General features: G+C 41.9%; 1 protein-coding gene across 47 annotated transcripts in view; it reads right to left on the minus strand.

Annotated features, from left to right (window-relative positions):
* MAST2 (microtubule associated serine/threonine kinase 2) overlaps nucleotides 1-18,393 on the minus strand; it is a 256,855-nt gene that overhangs the window by 99,074 nt on the left and 139,388 nt on the right. For 10 of the 47 annotated variants that reach the window (XM_077958428.1, XM_028834199.2, XM_028834198.2 and 7 more), the window contains exon 5: nucleotides 12,625-12,819. The exons of 20 other annotated variants lie outside the window; for them this stretch is intronic. In XM_077958428.1, the coding sequence (XP_077814554.1) occupies nucleotides 12,625-12,819 (195 nt within the window). Of the gene's footprint in view, nucleotides 1-12,624; nucleotides 12,820-16,246; nucleotides 16,590-18,393 lie in introns of those variants that run through there. 17 more of the 47 variants (XM_077958575.1, XM_077958567.1, XM_077958565.1 and 14 more) reach the window with 9 other exon arrangements.

Genomic DNA, 18,393 nt, shown 5'->3' on the forward strand with positions numbered 1-18,393 from the left:
ACTTGAGCCCAGGAGGTAATGACTGTGCCACTGCACTACAGCCTGGGCAACAGAGCAAGACTCTATTTCAAAAAAAAAAAAAGGAACACAATACCACCTTTTTGTGATATTTCTGCCAAAGGTTCATAAACTGATTCTAATCCTGAGGAAATAACAGACAAATTCAAATTAAAGGACATCCTATCAAATAAACTGGTCTGTAATCTTCAAAAGTATTGAGGTTATAAAAGCTGAGGAAATAACTACAAAATTGCGTCAGATTGAAGGAAATAGAAGACGAATAACAGGAGAATTCTAACACATGATCCTGGATCGGAACCTTCTGTTACAAAGGATATTACTGGGACATTTGGTGAAATATAATTAAACTTGTAGATTAGATGCAGTATTTATTAATGTTAGTTTTCTGATTTTAACGGCTGTATTGTTATGAAAAGTCTCTGCAGGAAGTACACACTAAAGTATTCAGGGCTGATGAGATAACATATCAGGAACTAATTCTGTATGGGTTAAGACAAGGGCTGTCAAACTTTTTCTGTAAAGGCCAGATAATAAGTATTTTAGGCTTTGCAAGTCACATGTGGTCTCTGTCACATATTCCTTGTTTTTTGTAAATATCCCTTAAATATGTAAACTTCATTATTAGCTTGTGGTTTGTATAAACACAGCCTACAGGTCACATTTGGTTTATGGGGTTTATTTTGCTGACCCCTGGTTTAGGGGGTGAAAAGCTCTTTGAACTATTCTCGGAATTTTGATATTAAAAAAGTATTTCTGCTAAAATCCAGAGAAATCACTTGAAAAGTTCTGGGAATGACCGAATAGGGGTGAATAAGGCTGAAAGCTTACGAAATAAAAACCATCGCTTTTACTCTACCCCATGCTGCGAAGTTTCCTACTGCCCATGCGGGCATCTTCTACTGCTCAGAGGGCCTAGCATGCAGTTGAATGTATGAATGAAAGAATGAATAAATCTATCTCAATTTCCCAGGACAGGAAAACTGATTCCCTTCACATAGGATTAAAAAAACAAAAACAAAAAAAAACAGGCTGGGCATGGTGGCTCACACCTGTAATCCCAGCACTTTGGGAGGCCAAGGTGGGTGGATCATAAGGTCAGGAGTTCAAGATCAGCCTGGCCAAGATGGTGAAACCCCATCTCTACTAAAAATACAAAAAAAATCAGCCCGGCGTGGTGGTGGGTGCCTATAATCTCAGCTACTCAGGAGGTTGAGGCAGAGAATTGCTTAAACCTGGGAGGCGGAGGATGCAGTGAGCCAAGATCGCGCCACTGCACTCCAGCCTGGGTGACAGAGCAAAACTCCATCCCCCGCCCCATCCCCCCTCCAAAAAAAACCTTCTTTCTTAAGGAATATTTTAATATGACTTTTTACTTGGCTACACTGAGATACCATTTCTTACCTCTCAGATTAGCAAAAATTCAAAAGCTTGACAATCATATTGTTGGCAAGGCTGTGTGCAAATAGACATTATCTTAAACTGCTGATGGAAATGTAAAATAGTATTAACTATAAACTGTGGAGGGAAACTGGAGAATATCTAATAAAACTACATATACATTTAATTTTTGACTCAGCTATCCCAGTTCTAGGAATTTATCCTGAAGATACTCCTCCAAAAAAAAAAAAAAAAAAAAAAATCCCCTCCTAAAAAACAAAAAAAAAAATCAATCCATCTATCTACACACACATATGTATATATTAACAAACAATTAAACCTACGAAAATTAATTCTTCTATGCCAAGGATCATCGTAAATTAATTGTTTCTCTGACTCTACTCCAATATGCTTATTTCTTAACAACAGGACTCTCTAGCCCTGAGCCCATCCTATCTACCAAAATGAGGCCATCAGGATCAGCACTGGCTCCTCCTCCTGTGACATCTAGGGATATGAAGGAAAAGCTGCTGCCTTCTAGATTCATTCTCACCTCTCAGAGTCCCAGGGTCTGTATAACAAGCACGACTACTACAGATACTTCCTCTTTCTATGTGGGCCAGAAGAGGAAGCCAAAGTTTTCCTCAGCTGAGCAATCAGTTAACTACTTAAATGGCAAACTCCAAGGGGCTTCACCACCACTAATTCCCCCTGCGCTGCTCTGGACAAACAATCTTCACTACAAAGCAGTAATCAGCAGGTATGAAACACTGACCAAGGAACCCAGGACACTCAGACTTTAGGCTGAAGACTCAGGAAACAGTCTAAGCCAAGTTGACTTAAGTAAGGGTAATTATCTGTGTACTTCAGGGTAAAAAAAAAAATAGATAACGAGGAGAAAATTCTTTCGTGTAAGTACTGTAGTTAATAAAGGGAATGGGAATCATCTTTTGCAAACTCCTAAGAAAATAATGAATCTAGGTGATAATTATCAATGGCCACTACTAACAAAACAAGGGAGAGACTTGACATTACCTGCCTCCTGACAGATATACACTGAACCAACTGTTAAGTATTCTTCCCATCCCCTCAACCCAACCAAACCACAATAAGGTCAAGCACCCGGTTTATAGGAAATATGGAGCTCATAAGAACATGTTAGAAAAAACCTCTGAAGGATGCAGTCAGCAAAATCCAGAATGTGGGAAAGTCTACAAGAACAAACAACTCAGTTTCTGCAACAAATTAATTGCAAGGAAAAAAAAAAGAAAGTGAGAACACCCTAGATTAAAATAAACTTTGCAGCACAGCCTGGGCAACATAGCAAGACCCTATCTCTACAAAAACTGGAAAAAATTAGCCAGGTTTGTGGTGCATGTCTGTAGTCCCAGCTACTTGGGAGGCTGAGGTTGGAGGACTGTTTGAGCCCAGGAGTTCAAGGTTGCAGTGAGCTGTGATCGTGCCACTGCACTCCAGCCTGGGCAACAGAGAGAGACTCTGTCTCAAAAAGAAAAAAAGAAAAGAAAAAAAAAGAAAGAGTGATCAGACATCCCAATTATTTTATTTAACAGGTTTATATCTGTTGTCCCAGTAATATTAACAGAATCCTTTCATTATCAAAAGTTTCCTAGTTTAGATACTAAATTGTATCACCACCCTACTTAAGAGACGTATTAACCAAATACACTGTGCTGACATAGTTTGGCTACTGATTCCAAAAAACCAACTGCAAAAAACATTTGAATATTAACTGGATATTTGATGATATTGATAAACTATTAATTGTTTTAGGTGTGGTAATAATATTGTGATTACATTTTTAAGGAGTCCTTACATTTAGAGATACAAATATATATAGACAAAATGACATAAAATTTGAGATTTGCTTCAAAATAAGCAAGAGAGACAGAGAAAGAAAACAGGTGGGGATGTAGATGAAATAGTATACCATGAGCTGACAATGTAGACGATACTGGGGATATAGTATGAGTCTTTTTACTTTTGAATATTTTTGAGATTTTTCCATAATACAATGTTAAATGTAGTAAATAAAATTTTCCTAGTTCTAGAAACAGAAGTACCCTAGAAAGCTTCAGCTTCCTGCTCTTAGGCAAGAGCAAGCATTTGGCATCTAGCCATACAGAATTATATCTTTATTCAGGGTCACCTGGAGCCAGGGTCTATGAAACACTGTCACACATAAGGGTTCCTGAAGTTAAATCACAGCTACTAGTCTTCCTTATTTTACCTTTTCAATGAAAAAATAAAAAAAAAAAATAAAAAACCTTCCCTTCTCTAACAAGAGAATCACTTCTTCTGAAGATACTCTCAAGATGCTCTTTCCCTGCTGTAGGAGGAGAAATGAAATACCTTAAAACTGTTTTGATGGTCTTTCCTCCTTGCCAAAAACTGGTGTTTTAGAAAGAATGTAATTCAAAGTGTTTTTCATTTCAGTCCATGCCCTGCTGAGCCCCAGCAGGACAGTTTTCAGCAGAAACAATCAGTGAGACTGCATGAGAGGGCAGGTGGGCACCCAGCTTCCACTGCCTCACCTAAGCCAGTAATGGAGCTTCCACAGTATGGACATATAGTGGGCAATACGTACAGTTGTCCAAGGGAAAATAAGAATATGAGAAAAGTAATGGAAGCAAAGAAAAAAGTAATGGAAGCAAAATGAAGTGCTAAGAATTAGCAACATCTGAGTTTCCCAACAATGGAAGCAGCAAAATAACCGGTATAGCAGCCCAGGTAATATTCTAAACAATTGTAGATGTACTGACTCACTTAATTCTTACTATAATCCTTGAAGTACCATTGTAAGTCCCATTTTAATGATGTAGAGAACTGAGGTATAAAGAAGTGAAGTAATCTGCCTACCACCACTATGCAGCAGGGCCAGCATAAGAACAAGTTCTGGGAGATGCTTCTCTTTTGAAATTACTCTGAAAAGCAGTTGTTTAAAAAAAGACAAGAAAAGCAGGTGTTGGTAAAATGAAAATAGTGCTTTCTCTTTGGCAGGAAATAATTTTGACACTACCAGAAAGGGGTTTCAAAGGCTGCCTAGTTCTGGAGGAGGCCTAAAGGAACACCCGTCCATCTGCCACACAAGTCTACCGAAAAGTCTCTCATACATGTGACATAGGAGGCACCAGAGAACTAAATTGGTACTAATGGACGAAAGCTTCGAGAGTGAACTGCTTGTTGCTGAAGATGTTCAAGCAAATGCTGAATAGCTTTTTGCTAGAGATTGTATGGAAGGAATTCCTATGCAGTAGGAAGCAAGCTAAAGCTAGAATGCTTCCAATATAAAAATCACTCTAGTAAGGATTTCCTCCTGCAAGCCCTCCTACTTCAGGGCTGACAGAGTCTATGGCAATTCAAAACTGATTCAAAACTTAAGTCATTCTGTGTTCCATTAAGTTGTTAACATCAAACTTCTATCCCCAGCAGGCCTACAGCTGGGCCAGTGAATAGCCAGAGACACAACTGCCTCCTCTCTTCAATGACACCAGTTGCAACACAAAGTCAATCTAGTACTCTTACTCTGAAAATGCAACACCCACATCTGAGTGCCAATCAGTATGCTGGAATCATTTTCTTAGAAGTCATACAAATGAACTACAGGTTAGTGGTTATTTAATTCAACCCAAATCACAATTAAATTTATTATGCCTCCTAAGGTTCATCATACCCACCTGAGACACTTAAGAGCTAGCATCAATGTCTGTTTATAACAGACTCATTCCTTCCATCAAGGCATAAAATGCAATGTATTACAGAGCTAGAGTGGGTATCATTTCAAAACTGTATCTTGATTGTCCTTCAAATTATTACGGGCAACAATTTGTAAGGTCCTAAGACCATCCCTAAGATGCAGTCAATAAAGAGGATGAAGACCTTAAGCAGGGCTAGTCCTCACTGCACTATGATACAAGGGGACACTGTTTTCCAATCCTCTGGGGCAATGCAGCCAAATGCCTCAATAGCTGTGTTGGTTTACTAGGGCTGCCATACATAACCAAGTGTCAAAAACTGGGTGACTTAACCAACAGAAATTTATTTCCTCATAGTTCAGGCTAGAAGTTCAAGATAAGAGTATTAGCAGGGTTCATTTCTTCTATGACCTCATTCCTTGGTTTGTAAATGGCTACCTCCCTTTGTCTTTGCATGGCCTTCCCTCCGTGCTTGTCCGTGTCCTAATCCCCTCTTCTCGTAAGTCACCCTGGATTAGGATCTATCTCAAAGACTTCATTTAACCTTAATTGCCCCTTTAAAGATACTATCTCCAAATACCATGAGTTACTGGGGGTTAGGATTTCAACCTATACAAATTTTAGTAGAACATAATTGAGCCTATAATAGTTATACTCATCAAAGAAAAAAAAAGAGAGAGATAAAAAAGACATCCTAATATGGCCACTGCCATGACTCTGGCTGCAGTGGGGTAGAGGAGCAGGCCATGGGTCCACAGGTGCAGATGCCAAGTTGGGCAGTCCCTGGAACCCACCCTTGGAAGTCCCCACCTCCTAGTTCCCTCTCTCCTGGAACTCAGAGTCAAATTCACTGCCAGTAGCACTCAATTTTCAGTTCTTCACTTACGCATATTGTTTACTAGAACCATTTTTCTCATCTTTCTACTTTACTTGCTTATTTGCTTAATAAATTGAGTGAGAGAGGTTCATCATAAGGATACTGCAGAATGGAGGTTCATCACTGTCTTCACTAAGCACAGATTCTGTCCTGGACTGTGAATTTGAATACAGAGAACAAAACTAAGTTAATTGATGAAGTAAGAAGCAGGGGTAAAATGGAATGATACAAGCCTAAAAAAACAGAGGGATTTTTTTGCCGGGTGTGGTGGCTCATGCCTGTAATCCCAGCACTTTGGGAGGCTGAAGGGGGCAGGTCACTTGAGGTTAGGAGTTCGAGAACAGCCTTGCCAACATGGTGAAACCCACTCTCTACTAAAAATACAAAAATCAGCCAGGTGCAGTGGCGGGTGCCTGTAATCTCAGTTATTGGGGAGGCTGAGGCAGGAGAATTGCTTGAACCTGGGAGGTGGAGGTTGCAGTAAGCCGAGATCATGCTACTGCACTCCAGCCTGGGTGACAGAGTGAGAACCTGTCTCAAAAAAAAGAACAGAGGTTTTTACAAGAAGGTAATAAAGGTAATGACCTAGAAGTGACAATAGACTGTGAGAATACCAATTCTCACCCCCAGGATTGGAGGATTTATTAAACAATGTTATTAATACATAACCTTGGGAAAAGACCCAAGGCTGCAAAAACTACTTTGGTTCAGAACATGTGATATTACATAATGAAAGTATCTCAGATGAAGACATGGAACAGTGTGGTTGTTAAGAATGTGATCTCTGAAGCCAGACTACCCAGGTTTCTATCCCAGTTCTGCCACTTACACAGCTGTGTTATCTTGAGCAATTTATTTAATCTCTCTGTACCCTTGCTTCCTCATGTGTGAAATAAGTACAATGATAATCTCTCTCATAGAACTGGTGTGAGAAGCAAATGACCTTTACATTTTCAAGTGCTAAGAACAGTGCCCGGGAGCTGGTAAGTGCTCAGAGTTTGTAAACTTATTAAATAAATTCTCGATTGCATATGGTTCATCAGAAACATCACAGTGATGGCAGCAGCAGCCCATCATTGCCATGAAGCAGTCACTGCCATGATGCTGGCTGCAGTGGGGTACAGGCGCAGGTCACGGGTCTTCTGGTGCAGACGCCAAGGTGGGCAGTCCCTGGAACCCTCCTCTGGAAGCCCCCCAACAAGCCCACTGCCCTGGGAACCCACCCCTGGGAACTGCCACAATTGGGCCAGACTGAGCTGAGCTATCCGCCAGGGGGAGAGAAGTGCACAGAGGAACAGGCAGAAAGGGGCACTAGGGCAGAGCTGGGCCCAGGGTGGTCCCGTGCTTGCACACGGAGCACAGGGGCCTGGCCCGAGACATGGAGCTGGGACCATGCTTCAGGGGCCCAGGGTGGGAAGTGAAAGCGGCATCTCACAGCAGCAAGTACAACATGCCCACATTGTTCGCCAGCCCCATGGAGCAGATCACCATGTAAACAACTGGCATGACCACTGCCAGGAGCCCCAGACTCGATACGTTGGAGCAGCCCAGCGCCTGGCCCAGGACAATGCACTGGACCGGAAGCCCTTGCCGAAGACTGCTGGGAGGTGCAGCTGGGGCTGCACGCTTACGAAGTCAGTGGGAGACAGGGAAAAGCGGGAGCCCCACCCCTTCCGAGTTGGTGGGGTGGGAGCCCCCTGGGTGGGAACTCCCTGGGTGCAGCTGCTGCTGCCCTGCTGCAGCTTCGGACCCAGGCATCTCTAAACTCTTGGGCCTAGGAAGGCCCCTGCCCCTCGCAGGCTCAGAATTGTCTACTCTCGCTACCTGGCTTCTCCCCTGTCGGTGCCAACTCCAATTTCAGAGCAAAGTTGGGGCCCAGCCCGGGAGCTGTCACAGTCCAGCTGGTTGTGCACATGCTCAGAGCAGTGCTGACACGCCAACCCCCTTGCCACTTTGGCCCCCTCCAGACTTTGGGCACTGACAAGCATGGGAAGGAGGCTGAGGGGTATGCTGAGGACAGCCTAGTGCTGGCCTGCAGGCACTCCTTAGCATGAATAGCCTGGGCACCATGAACAGCAGCAGGAGGCAGACAGGCTCCTGGGCAGAAGGAAGCTGGTCCACAGTGAAGACCCACCTTCAAGCCAGGGAAAGCCTGAAGCCTGGGGACTGGGTCGCCAGTCCTAGAAACTGCAAGGGCAACTTGTGGTGCTTTTCCCTGGGCCCACCCATGGCTGCCCATGGACCACCCAGCATGCACTTCCTCCCCTATGAGGCCCATAAAAACCCCTAGACTCAGCCAGACCTGGGAGGAGGGATCACAGGGAGACAATGGGACCACTTGCCTGCAGAAAGGAACCACCCATTCCAGGACCTCCTCTCTGCTGAGAGCTGAACACTCAATGGGAGGACCAGCCTACAGATAGGAGCTACCCACTGTGGGTCCCCTCTAAGCTATTATATCACTCAACAAAGTTCCCCTTTGTCTTGCTCATCCTATACTTGTCTGTGTACCTCATTCCTTTTGGATGCAGGACAAGAACTCAGGACCCGCCGAATGGCAGGGCCAAAAACAGCTGTAATACAAATAGAGCTGAAATATGCCCCTTGCTTACCACATTGTGGGTGACAAGGAGAGAAGACAGAAGGGGAAAACTTGAGAGAAGGAGAGAAGAGCTGCGGCCCTTCAGAGAGACTAGACCTGAGAGCTCCCCAAGCCTGAGCTGTGACTCCCACTCTGGGGCCTGATGGCTCCCAGAGTCTCCAAGCTTCTGGGTACCACTGCATTCCCTTGTGGAAGCTGCTTGTGGTGCGCCTGGTCCTGATGCAGCCTCAAAGTGAGCTAGCACCCATGCTAGCCCCTGGAGTTGGCCGCCCTGCTGCAGCAGTTGGCATGCCTGACTGTGTGCAGTGGCCGGACCCTATGCTCGCTTGCTCACACACCCCTCACCACTCTGCTCCAGTCTCTTTGGAGGTATGGGATCCAGGCTGGTAGCTTGAGCCAAGTGTAGCCTGCCAGGCCAAGTGGGCCCAGCAGGCCCGAACAAAGCTCACGCAAAGGCGCCACTGGTCACAGAGGTTTCTAGCTAGTAAAGCAACACCTCCCAGGATCCTGTAACAACAGCCGAGGGGTTAAGACCACAGACATTGGAGTAAGATACTGTGGGGTTGAATGGTAGTTTCTACTGCTTATTAATAACTTCCTTAACTTCTCTGTACTACAGTGTCTTCATCTATAAAACAGATTTACTCAGATTATCCACCTCATCGAAAAAAAATGAACATGTGTCACCCACCTCATCAGAGTATTTTGAGAATCAAATTTAACAAATGTAAGTCATTTTAAAAATGTTAAGATATAGTAAATGCTCAGCAAATGTTACCTATTCTTACTCTTTTGATATTTCATTTTCCAACTTTTCTTGACTAAGGAAGATAGAATAATTTTTTAAAGAATCTGCTTCTATTGGGCTTATGCAACATGTGAATCAGTCAACCAATAATCTTATAAAGCAATAATCACAACTGATGATAGAAGCATGAGCTCAAAATATTAGCAAGACTAGACCTCTGCTTCTCATCATTATGGGGAATCAGAGATCAGATTTACCCGTGCACCTTAAAAACAAAAAAAATTAGATGAAATATATGAAACAATAGTTTGTAGACACTGGACCAAAGGGAAACATGCAAAGTAAGCCCTAGCTTACGACCTGAAGAACACGTCTAGGAAGCAGCAAAGGGGGTACTCAAAAAGAGTCCAGCAGTCTCCCTGAGTTGAGAAGACAGAGTTGAGAACTTGGGGAGGCTAAGATGGCTAGAATTTTCAAGGCAGGGTACCAGAGTAGACAGAGATATACAGAGGGGAACTCTGGAGATCTGCAGGGGCTTCCTCTGAGTTTTTAGCTGAATATCTATCAGCATATGTGGGTAAGGAAACGATCCAAGAAAATGAGTAGGTACCCTCTTCAGAGCTCACAAAGGACGCAGAATTGTTCATGTTCCCATCAGCCTGAGTGGAAAAAACTCACAATACATGGGCATCAAATAGAGTACTCAAAGTATTGCCCTAGTAGTAAGAAAAAATTAGCCTCATGTGCTGCCCTGGTCTCACCAAACAAAGCCTAAAAGTAATCCTTCAAAGGATCAAACAATTTCTAAATAACTGCATCCCAGAGTCTCAAGAATGTTTAAAGGAATATAAAAATATCCAGCAAACAAGCTAAAATAATCTTCTCATATCAATGAACTGGCACTTTGCATGGCATGGATACAAAAGAAAAATGGAAGGAAGCACTAATACAGTGACCAAACATGTGAGCAAGTCTACGGAAAAACAAAAACAAAAACCAAGAAATTTAACAAGTTTCCATGAAATTTAACAAGCTCCAAAGCTGTAAGACCAGTATTGCTCCAGGTTGTGTGTTCTGAGACCACAGTCATCAAGAGATATTCAAAACCATGTGCCAAGACTGGGTACGTCTTGGGGGCTACCCAACTTAAAATCTTTCTCAGCCTCATACGCCAAGCGCTAGTACGTCTAGAAGAGGTGCCTTCTGAGAGAAGTTAGCCTCTAACATTGTCCTATGGCAGTCTATCACTGTCCCAAACTGCCTGTGGAATTTAAGCTCCTGTATCAAATAATGTCACTTAAGTCTGCGTGATACATCGTGCTTCACTTAAACTTTTAGTTTTTCAGGTTACTATTCTCTAACAAGAAGCTTAACAAACACCTACTGATCAATCACACTTTCCTTTTTTAACATTTTTTTTTTCAATTGGCTTCTAAGATACTTCTCCTGGTCCTTGCTCCTGAATGAATAGCTAATTCATTTTAGTCTAATTCCGCACTATCGCCCCAACCTCTAAAACTTGCCCCAGAGCTCAATCCTTGGATATCTCTTCCTCCTCTATCAATTCCACCTTTAAAATACATCCCCAAATCTGACCACTTCTTATCATCTCAATCACCATGGGTTCAAATAACCATTGTCTCTTACCTGGTGACCTTCTAACTATAACCAGAGTAGGATTTTTTGTTTGCTTTTTTGTTTGTTTTTGGTTTTTTGACAAGGTCTTGCTCCAAGGCTGGAGTGCAGTGGTGTGATCTCAGCTCACTGCAACCTGCACCTCCCAGGCTCAAGACATCCTCCCACCTCAGCCGCCCGAGTAGCGGGGACTACAGGCATGCGTCACCATGCCCAGCTAATTTTTGCATTTCCTGTAGAGACGGGGTTTCATCATGTTGCCCAGGCTGGCCTCGAACTCGTGAATGGTCTTGAACTCAAGCAATCCGCCTGCCTTGGCCTTCCAAACTGCTGGGATTACAGGTGTAAGCCACTGCACCCAGCCCAGAGTGATCTTTTGATCTACGTCAGATCATGACATTCTTATTTAAACCTTCCAGTGGCTACTCATCTTACCCAGCATAAAAACAAAAGTCCTGGTGGCTTCCACCTGTAATCCCAGCGCTTTGGGAGGCCGAGGTGGGTGGATCACTTGAGGTCAGGAGTTTGAGACCAGCCTGGTCAACGTGGTGAAACCTGTCTCTACTAAAAATACAAACATTAGCTGGGCGTGGGGGCAGCCACCTGTAATCCCAGCTACTCCAGAGGCTGAGGCAGAAGAATCACTTAAATCTGGGAGGTAGAGTTTGCAGTGAACCGAGATCGTGCCATTGCACTCCAGCCTGGGCAACAAGAGCGAAACTCCATCTTAAAAAGCCTCAAAATTGTTTAATCTGGCTGCCCACTATACTTCAGGCCTCACTTCCCAACACTCACCACCCAACTTATTCTGTACCAGCATCACTGGACTCTGTTGCACAAAGAATACATGGAGCAAGCTCCTAGATTAGGCCCCTGGCACTTCATGTTGCCTCTGCCTGGAACACTTTTCTTCCAGATATCTCCATTCAGGCTCCATGACTTCCTTCAGGTCTTTTCTCATATGTCAACTTATCACTGAGGACCTCCCTGACCACCTTACATAAAATGTCAAGCCCTGGCCTCTACATTCTCTTATCCTACTTTATTTTTCTCAGAAGCACCATGTCTATCCATTATGTTATATATTTACTCATTAACTTGTCTTTCTCCACTAGAATCTAAGCTCCCTGAGGACAGGGATTTTATTGCTTTATGTTCACTGCTTTATTTCCCATGCCTAAAACAGTGTCCTAGCAGATAGCACATAATCAAATAATGTTGAATATAAGAAAAGGAACGCAGAAAAAAAGGGGAGAAGGTCTATTTTCCTCAACCTGAACAAACCATTTAACTTGTGTACACAAATTTTCCCGTCGTGTAAAATGTGAGGTTTGAACTTTTGAACCTCCAAAGAGTTCTAGCACTCTGCCACGCCATTATGGGGTGGTCACAGGTCATAGTTCACAAGGTTGTCCAATGGTCAGGATGGGCACACAATTTATAACAGCCTCAAAAATCCAAGTACTGATAACCTACCCTCCTTTCTCCTGACATTTTCAATACAACAGAAATCTGTGATATTTATTTCACTCTTCTCTGTGACAGAACCAAGACTCTTACTCCATTTCTCCCCATTAAGGAGTAAGGTATGGGTTTTACCATTTGGCCAGAAGCAATTGCCAAGGCCCAGATTCACAACAAGTTTCCTTACCTCCACGGCAGTGGGCGGCTGGAACAAGGAGTGCCAGGACTGCTGTGGGCTCGTGGGTTCAGGAAAAAGGCAAGAGGAGAAGTAGCCAAAGCACAATCAGCACTAAATGGGACTTTAGTGAGGAAGAGGGCTGGAGCAGATGTGGGTGAAAACATGTGCTGGTTTACTTCAGCTCCTCGGCAAAGGGTAGAGATTCTGACAAGGTACCACAACAGGAAAAAAACAAGGTCAGTGATTAACTTTTCAACCAAAAAGAAACATATTCAAAGTGGCTTGGTTTAGGCAAAAAGTTCAAGAAAAGTAAGTGGTCAAAAATCATTCTCCAATATCATACTTTAGTACCAATGTTGGTACAGGATGACAACAGAGACAAAAACTTAATCCATAAAATTAAAATACAACATTTAAGATTTGGCTACTCAACATATTTGTTATTTATTTATTTTTATTTTTATTTTTTGAGACGGAGTTTTGCTCTTGTTGCCCAGGCTGGAGTGCAATGGCACAATCTTGGCTCACTGCAATCTCCACCTCCTGGGTTCAAGTGATTCTCCTGCCTCAGCCTCCCAAGTAGCTGGGATTACAGACATGCACCACCACACCCAGCTGATTTTGTATTTTTAGTACAAACAGAGTTTCATCATGTTGGTCAGTCTGGTCTCAAACTCCTGACCTCGAGTGATCCACCCACCTAAGCCTCCCAAAAGTGCTGGGATTACAGATGTAAGCCACCGCGCCCAGCCAATTTAGAATTGGTTTCTGGGCAAACCAAACATTGCAAATTTACTACAACTCATCAATTAGCAGGCAATAGTTAATATTTAATGTTCAATGACTAAAACTTCCTAGAAAAATGTGTATGTCCCTAAGAGCAAAACATTCTGAATAGTTTATAAATTATTGATTATATCTACAATAATACTAATTTGTTTAGCTAACTTTTCTCTAATGAATGTATCAGATAATGTCAGTTAACTATGTATTTTGCTTCCACTTAAATTTTAGATTCCCAGGTTATTTTTTCCCATAAAAACAATCTAGCCATTTTGACATGTTAAGTCCCATTGAAGATTATTAAATAAGATCATTAGATTGAAAACAGGTGATAAATACAGATTTCTAATTTGCTACCATTAGTAGAAATTACACATGATAAAAATAACAAAAATAATATTCATAATATTTAATTTGCTACCTTAGTGGCATGGCTTTCTATAAACACACCATATTTAATTTCCAAGGTAAAAAAATTACTTAAGTATCACATAAGTACCTGATCTACTTCAAAATGATAACATTATTAGTTTCTTGTACTGTTATTTCTGACTGTTTATAATATGGATACAGTGACATTCAAAGGAAATCTTCACTTTCCTAGTCGTTATCACTCTAGTGGTCTTCAATTTACTTCTCAGGTGGATACACAATATGGGGTCATAACAGGATAGAATATAGGAGGGCAAACAGCTATTTAAAATTACAGTTATGCCCATATTTCTACAAACTCAACATTTTTTTTAAAGTTAAAAGAAGTAAAAATGTTAATTTTAATTTCTCCTTTTCAAAAAGAATTTTCACTCTTCCAAAGAACTATTTCAAAGTTAAGCTCCTTCATATATAAGTTAGAACCAATTAGAACATTAGACAGTACTTACTTGTTAACCTGAATAATATGCTTATACAAAATTTTGAAGCCTTAAGTCTTATCACATAAAATGAAGTTTAGCCATTTTGTTCAATATGTAATTGAAATTATAAAAATCTATGAAAGCCAAATTTCATTCTTTTTTTTTGAGACAGAGTCTCACTCTGTTGCCCAGGCGGGAGTACAGTGGCGTGATCTCGGCTCAGTGCAAGCTCCTCCTCCCGGGTTCATGTCATTCTCCCGCCTCAGCCTCCCGAGTAGCTGGGACTACAGGCGCCCACCACCACGTCCAGCTAATTTTTTGTATTTTTAGTACAGACAGGGTTTCACCATGTTAGCCAGGATGGTCTCGATCTCCTGACCTCGTGATCCGCCCGTCTCGGCCTCCCAAAGTGCTGGGATTACAGGCATGATCCACCACGCCAGGCCGGCAAATTTTATTTTCTTTTTGCCCCTAATTACTACCCTGCAAACTGGTTATACAATGTGTCTAGAGTCTAAAAAAGATTGTTTGAAAAAGGAAAAGGTGATATACAAACTACTTATTGGCTCCTCAGGGGGTATTTTTCTAACTCAAAGTCAATAAAACAGATTCAATGATTACCAACAGCAGTGTACCAACATTTGAAAAGCATGCCAGGTATGGTAATCTCAGCACTTTTAAGAGGCTGAGGCAAGAGGATCACTTGAGCTCAGGAGTTCTAGACTAGCCTGAGCAACATAGAGAGACCTTATTTCTATAAAAAAAAATTTAAAAATTAGCCAGGCTTGGTGGTGCATGCCTGTAGTCCCAGCTGCTGAGGTGGAAGGATCCCTTGGGCCCAGGAGGTCAAGGTTTAGTGAGCTGTGACAGCACCACTGCACTCCCGCCAGGGCCATAAAGTAAGACACTCTCAAAAGCAAAAACAGAACCATGATTTTTGACCATTTAAGTTTTCTTAAACTACAAACTCCATTTAAAAAATTTTAATTTTGTTAACAAGTGACCTTTACTTTAAATAATACATTAGTTGATGAAGTCTGTTTTTAAATGGTCTTTTACTTTTGTGTCACTATGGGAATAAAAGGTTTTTTTTTTTTTTTAAGTGTGTCAATACTCCAACTATACACTTCAGACACATCCTGTTTCTCAAGGTCTAATAGAATCATTAATTGAATCAATAAGCATCCATGGACACTGAAGGGCAACATCACAAAAGAAGCCCACTAAAGAAGCCTGTCTGTCTTGGGGCAAGCAGTTTGACTCAGGAAGAAAATCTGAAGTACACTGCCTTCACCCGATGAGTTAAACAAAGGCAGTTCAAGACAGATAATTGAGATGAAATGGATTCTAGGTCTCTTCTTTCACTGGTTCTCTAATTTACTGATGAATTCACTTGGCACTTCTTCATTAAATAAGCCTGAGGTGCTCTTGGAAAAGTCACCCTGAAGAGGAAGCCTTCTTCCACTCCCAGCTTTGATATTCTCACCTAATAAAGTTTATTTCTATATTGGCCAATATAGAAATAAAATTCAGGTCACACCCTAAAGGACCCATGCTTGAATCTGCAAGGGCAGATCTGAGGTCCTGAGCTGACAGGCCATGGGCAGAAATACCCTCTCTAGTCAAAGGAGGAGGTACTTTTTGTTTCCATTGGTTTCTCACATTCATGGGGCTTGTATTTGCAGCTTCGACACTAACTTTAAATAAACATTTGCTTTCAAGGCAAGAAAATAATTGTCTTCATTTTTTTGCTCAGTTCCCCAAGTATTCAGGAACCCCTAAAATGACATCTAACTCAGTTTCTGGAATTGGAAACCTCATATGCCCCTGCCAAGGACCACTGTTTTGACCTTGAATTAATCAAGCCAGCTCAGCCCTCTTCCTGACAGGCATCTCCAAAATAGTCTTCATCCAAATAAACGAAGCTGTGTTAGTTGGCATTAGTTTTTTTCCCTGACATCTGCCAGTTTCCATAGAGACCCCAGCCTCCTTACTGAATCCGCAGACATGGTGCTCCCAGTCTCTCTCGCCTCCGTTTCATCATTCTCCAGGCTACTCAAGTTTTGCCCTCACATTGGAGTCTTGGTAGGAAGTTCTCTCACACAAGGGGTATGCAGTTCTGTCAGCCAAAGGAAATTATAAAAGCTTCCCAAACTTACGGCAAAAATTAAAGTACTTTTCTCCAAAAACATGATCTTCAGAACACCCCTCCCCTCCCCTCACAAAAGACCTAAGAGCCCAGGAGGCAGCGGTGGGACAGTGGCAAGTTCCAGATCCCAAATGAATCAGCTGTCCTCTGATCTGCCTGACATCATTCACACTCAGCCAGCAACAAATCAGAGCTACAGAAAGCACCTTGTTCCTGCGTCAGTGACAAGCACCCTCCCCCACAAATCAGTTGCAACCTCCAACCCTGAGGCCTGGCAGCAGTCAAGACTCTGGCAGAAATTATACATAGCAACTTGAAAACTCACACTGTGTCAGAAATACTATTAACCCAGAAGGCATGGGCCAAGCTAAACAGCTGTTGCAGTGGGCAAGGGACTGGAAGAAAGATCAAGGATCTCAAACTGGTAAAATAATGAGCTAAGACTATGTGGGTGTTTCTGCAACATTATTCATTCTCAAACCCAAGCCTGAAGGAAGACTACAGGGCTTTAATGTTTGGGCTCAAAGCAGTCATTATTCAAATGCTGAATCTGACCGATTTAACTAAACTGTATTCCTTCAGACAAAGTTCAGTGACATTTTTTATTCAATTTCTATTACTCTCTAATCATTTGAATATACTTGTGGTAAGAAAAGCCATAAGGAAAGTTAATAAGCCCAGAAACTAACTTAATTTCATCCATTAATATTTAAGGTAAGTTGCAGAAGACCTCTATTGAAGGGTAAGCTAAGCATATTTCTGTATGCTTTGGTTTCCCCACCTGTAAAATGAAGATCATTAAGGTACCTAATATATAGGCTCCGGTGAGGATTAATATACGTAAACAGCAAAGTGCCTAGCACAGAGAAAGCACTATAGAAGTGTTAGCTATTACTGTAATTCTTGCCCTCTTGGAGCAATCTCCCAGTCTAAAGGAAGAGATCAGTCTCAACAAATAGGAAGTCATCTGAGAAAAAGAACCTAGACTCAAGAAAACCAAGTGATCAAGTAAACTGTGGAGCTAAACCCTGGCAGCTAAGAGAGCCAAAGAGAAGCAAGTCTTGTCCCCAGCTTCAGAGGCTCTGCCAACTCTGATGGGCTTCTCTCATTCACCTAGATGACAAAGTGTGTCAAACTGTTTTTTTCTAGGGTAATGTTCAAAGGACTAATTCATAGGCAAACCAGTGCTTTTTCAAATGCGGGTCATGCCTCTTTAGTAAGACATTATATCAATTTAGGAAGTCAGGATCAACATTTTCCAAAAAGGGAAACTACCTGCACACAAAAAGTACATATACAAATGAAATAGAATAGAAAAGAAAATATCAGAGTCCTTCGCATACCGTAGGGTAAGCACTGTTGTGAAATGTGTGTTTATGACATCCATTACTGAAATACATACAAATATACAAATGCAAACATATGTGATGGGTCATAATGTAAACTCTATTTGTTACTGAGGTCAAGTCTAAAAAGTCTGAAAGCCACTGTTCTAATTACCCAAGCAAACTCACCCACCTACTAGCTACAGGCCCTCACTTTTCCTCTCCATGTATTAGTCCAATTATTCAGCCCTCTCAGCACCCTCTTTTTTCAGAATCCCCAGTTCAGTAGCAGGTCCTAAAGATAACTAGAACACCTCAGAAATCTAGCAGCTCTCAACAAGTACCGGCTCCCACTTTGGAAAGCCTTATGATAATATCAGGGTCAGTTGCCAAAAGCCCCAACCTTGATCTATCCTCCCGTCCCCAGCTAAGGCTTGCAGTTATGGCTGAACCCTAAGTTTCTACTCAATATTCTGCAATTCTCTAATACCCAAGACCAGGCTACATGATAATAATAATAATAATAATAACAATAATAATAATGACATAACAGCAACCAACATTTATTAAGTGCTTAACTATTTATTAGGTTCTATTCTAAGCATTTTACACATTAATACTCATGTAGTATTCATCATAGCCATATGATATATGTACTATTATTCCA

Source organism: Macaca mulatta, chromosome 1, assembly GCF_049350105.2.
Source record: "Macaca mulatta isolate MMU2019108-1 chromosome 1, T2T-MMU8v2.0, whole genome shotgun sequence".
NCBI lineage: Eukaryota > Metazoa > Chordata > Mammalia > Primates > Cercopithecidae > Macaca > Macaca mulatta.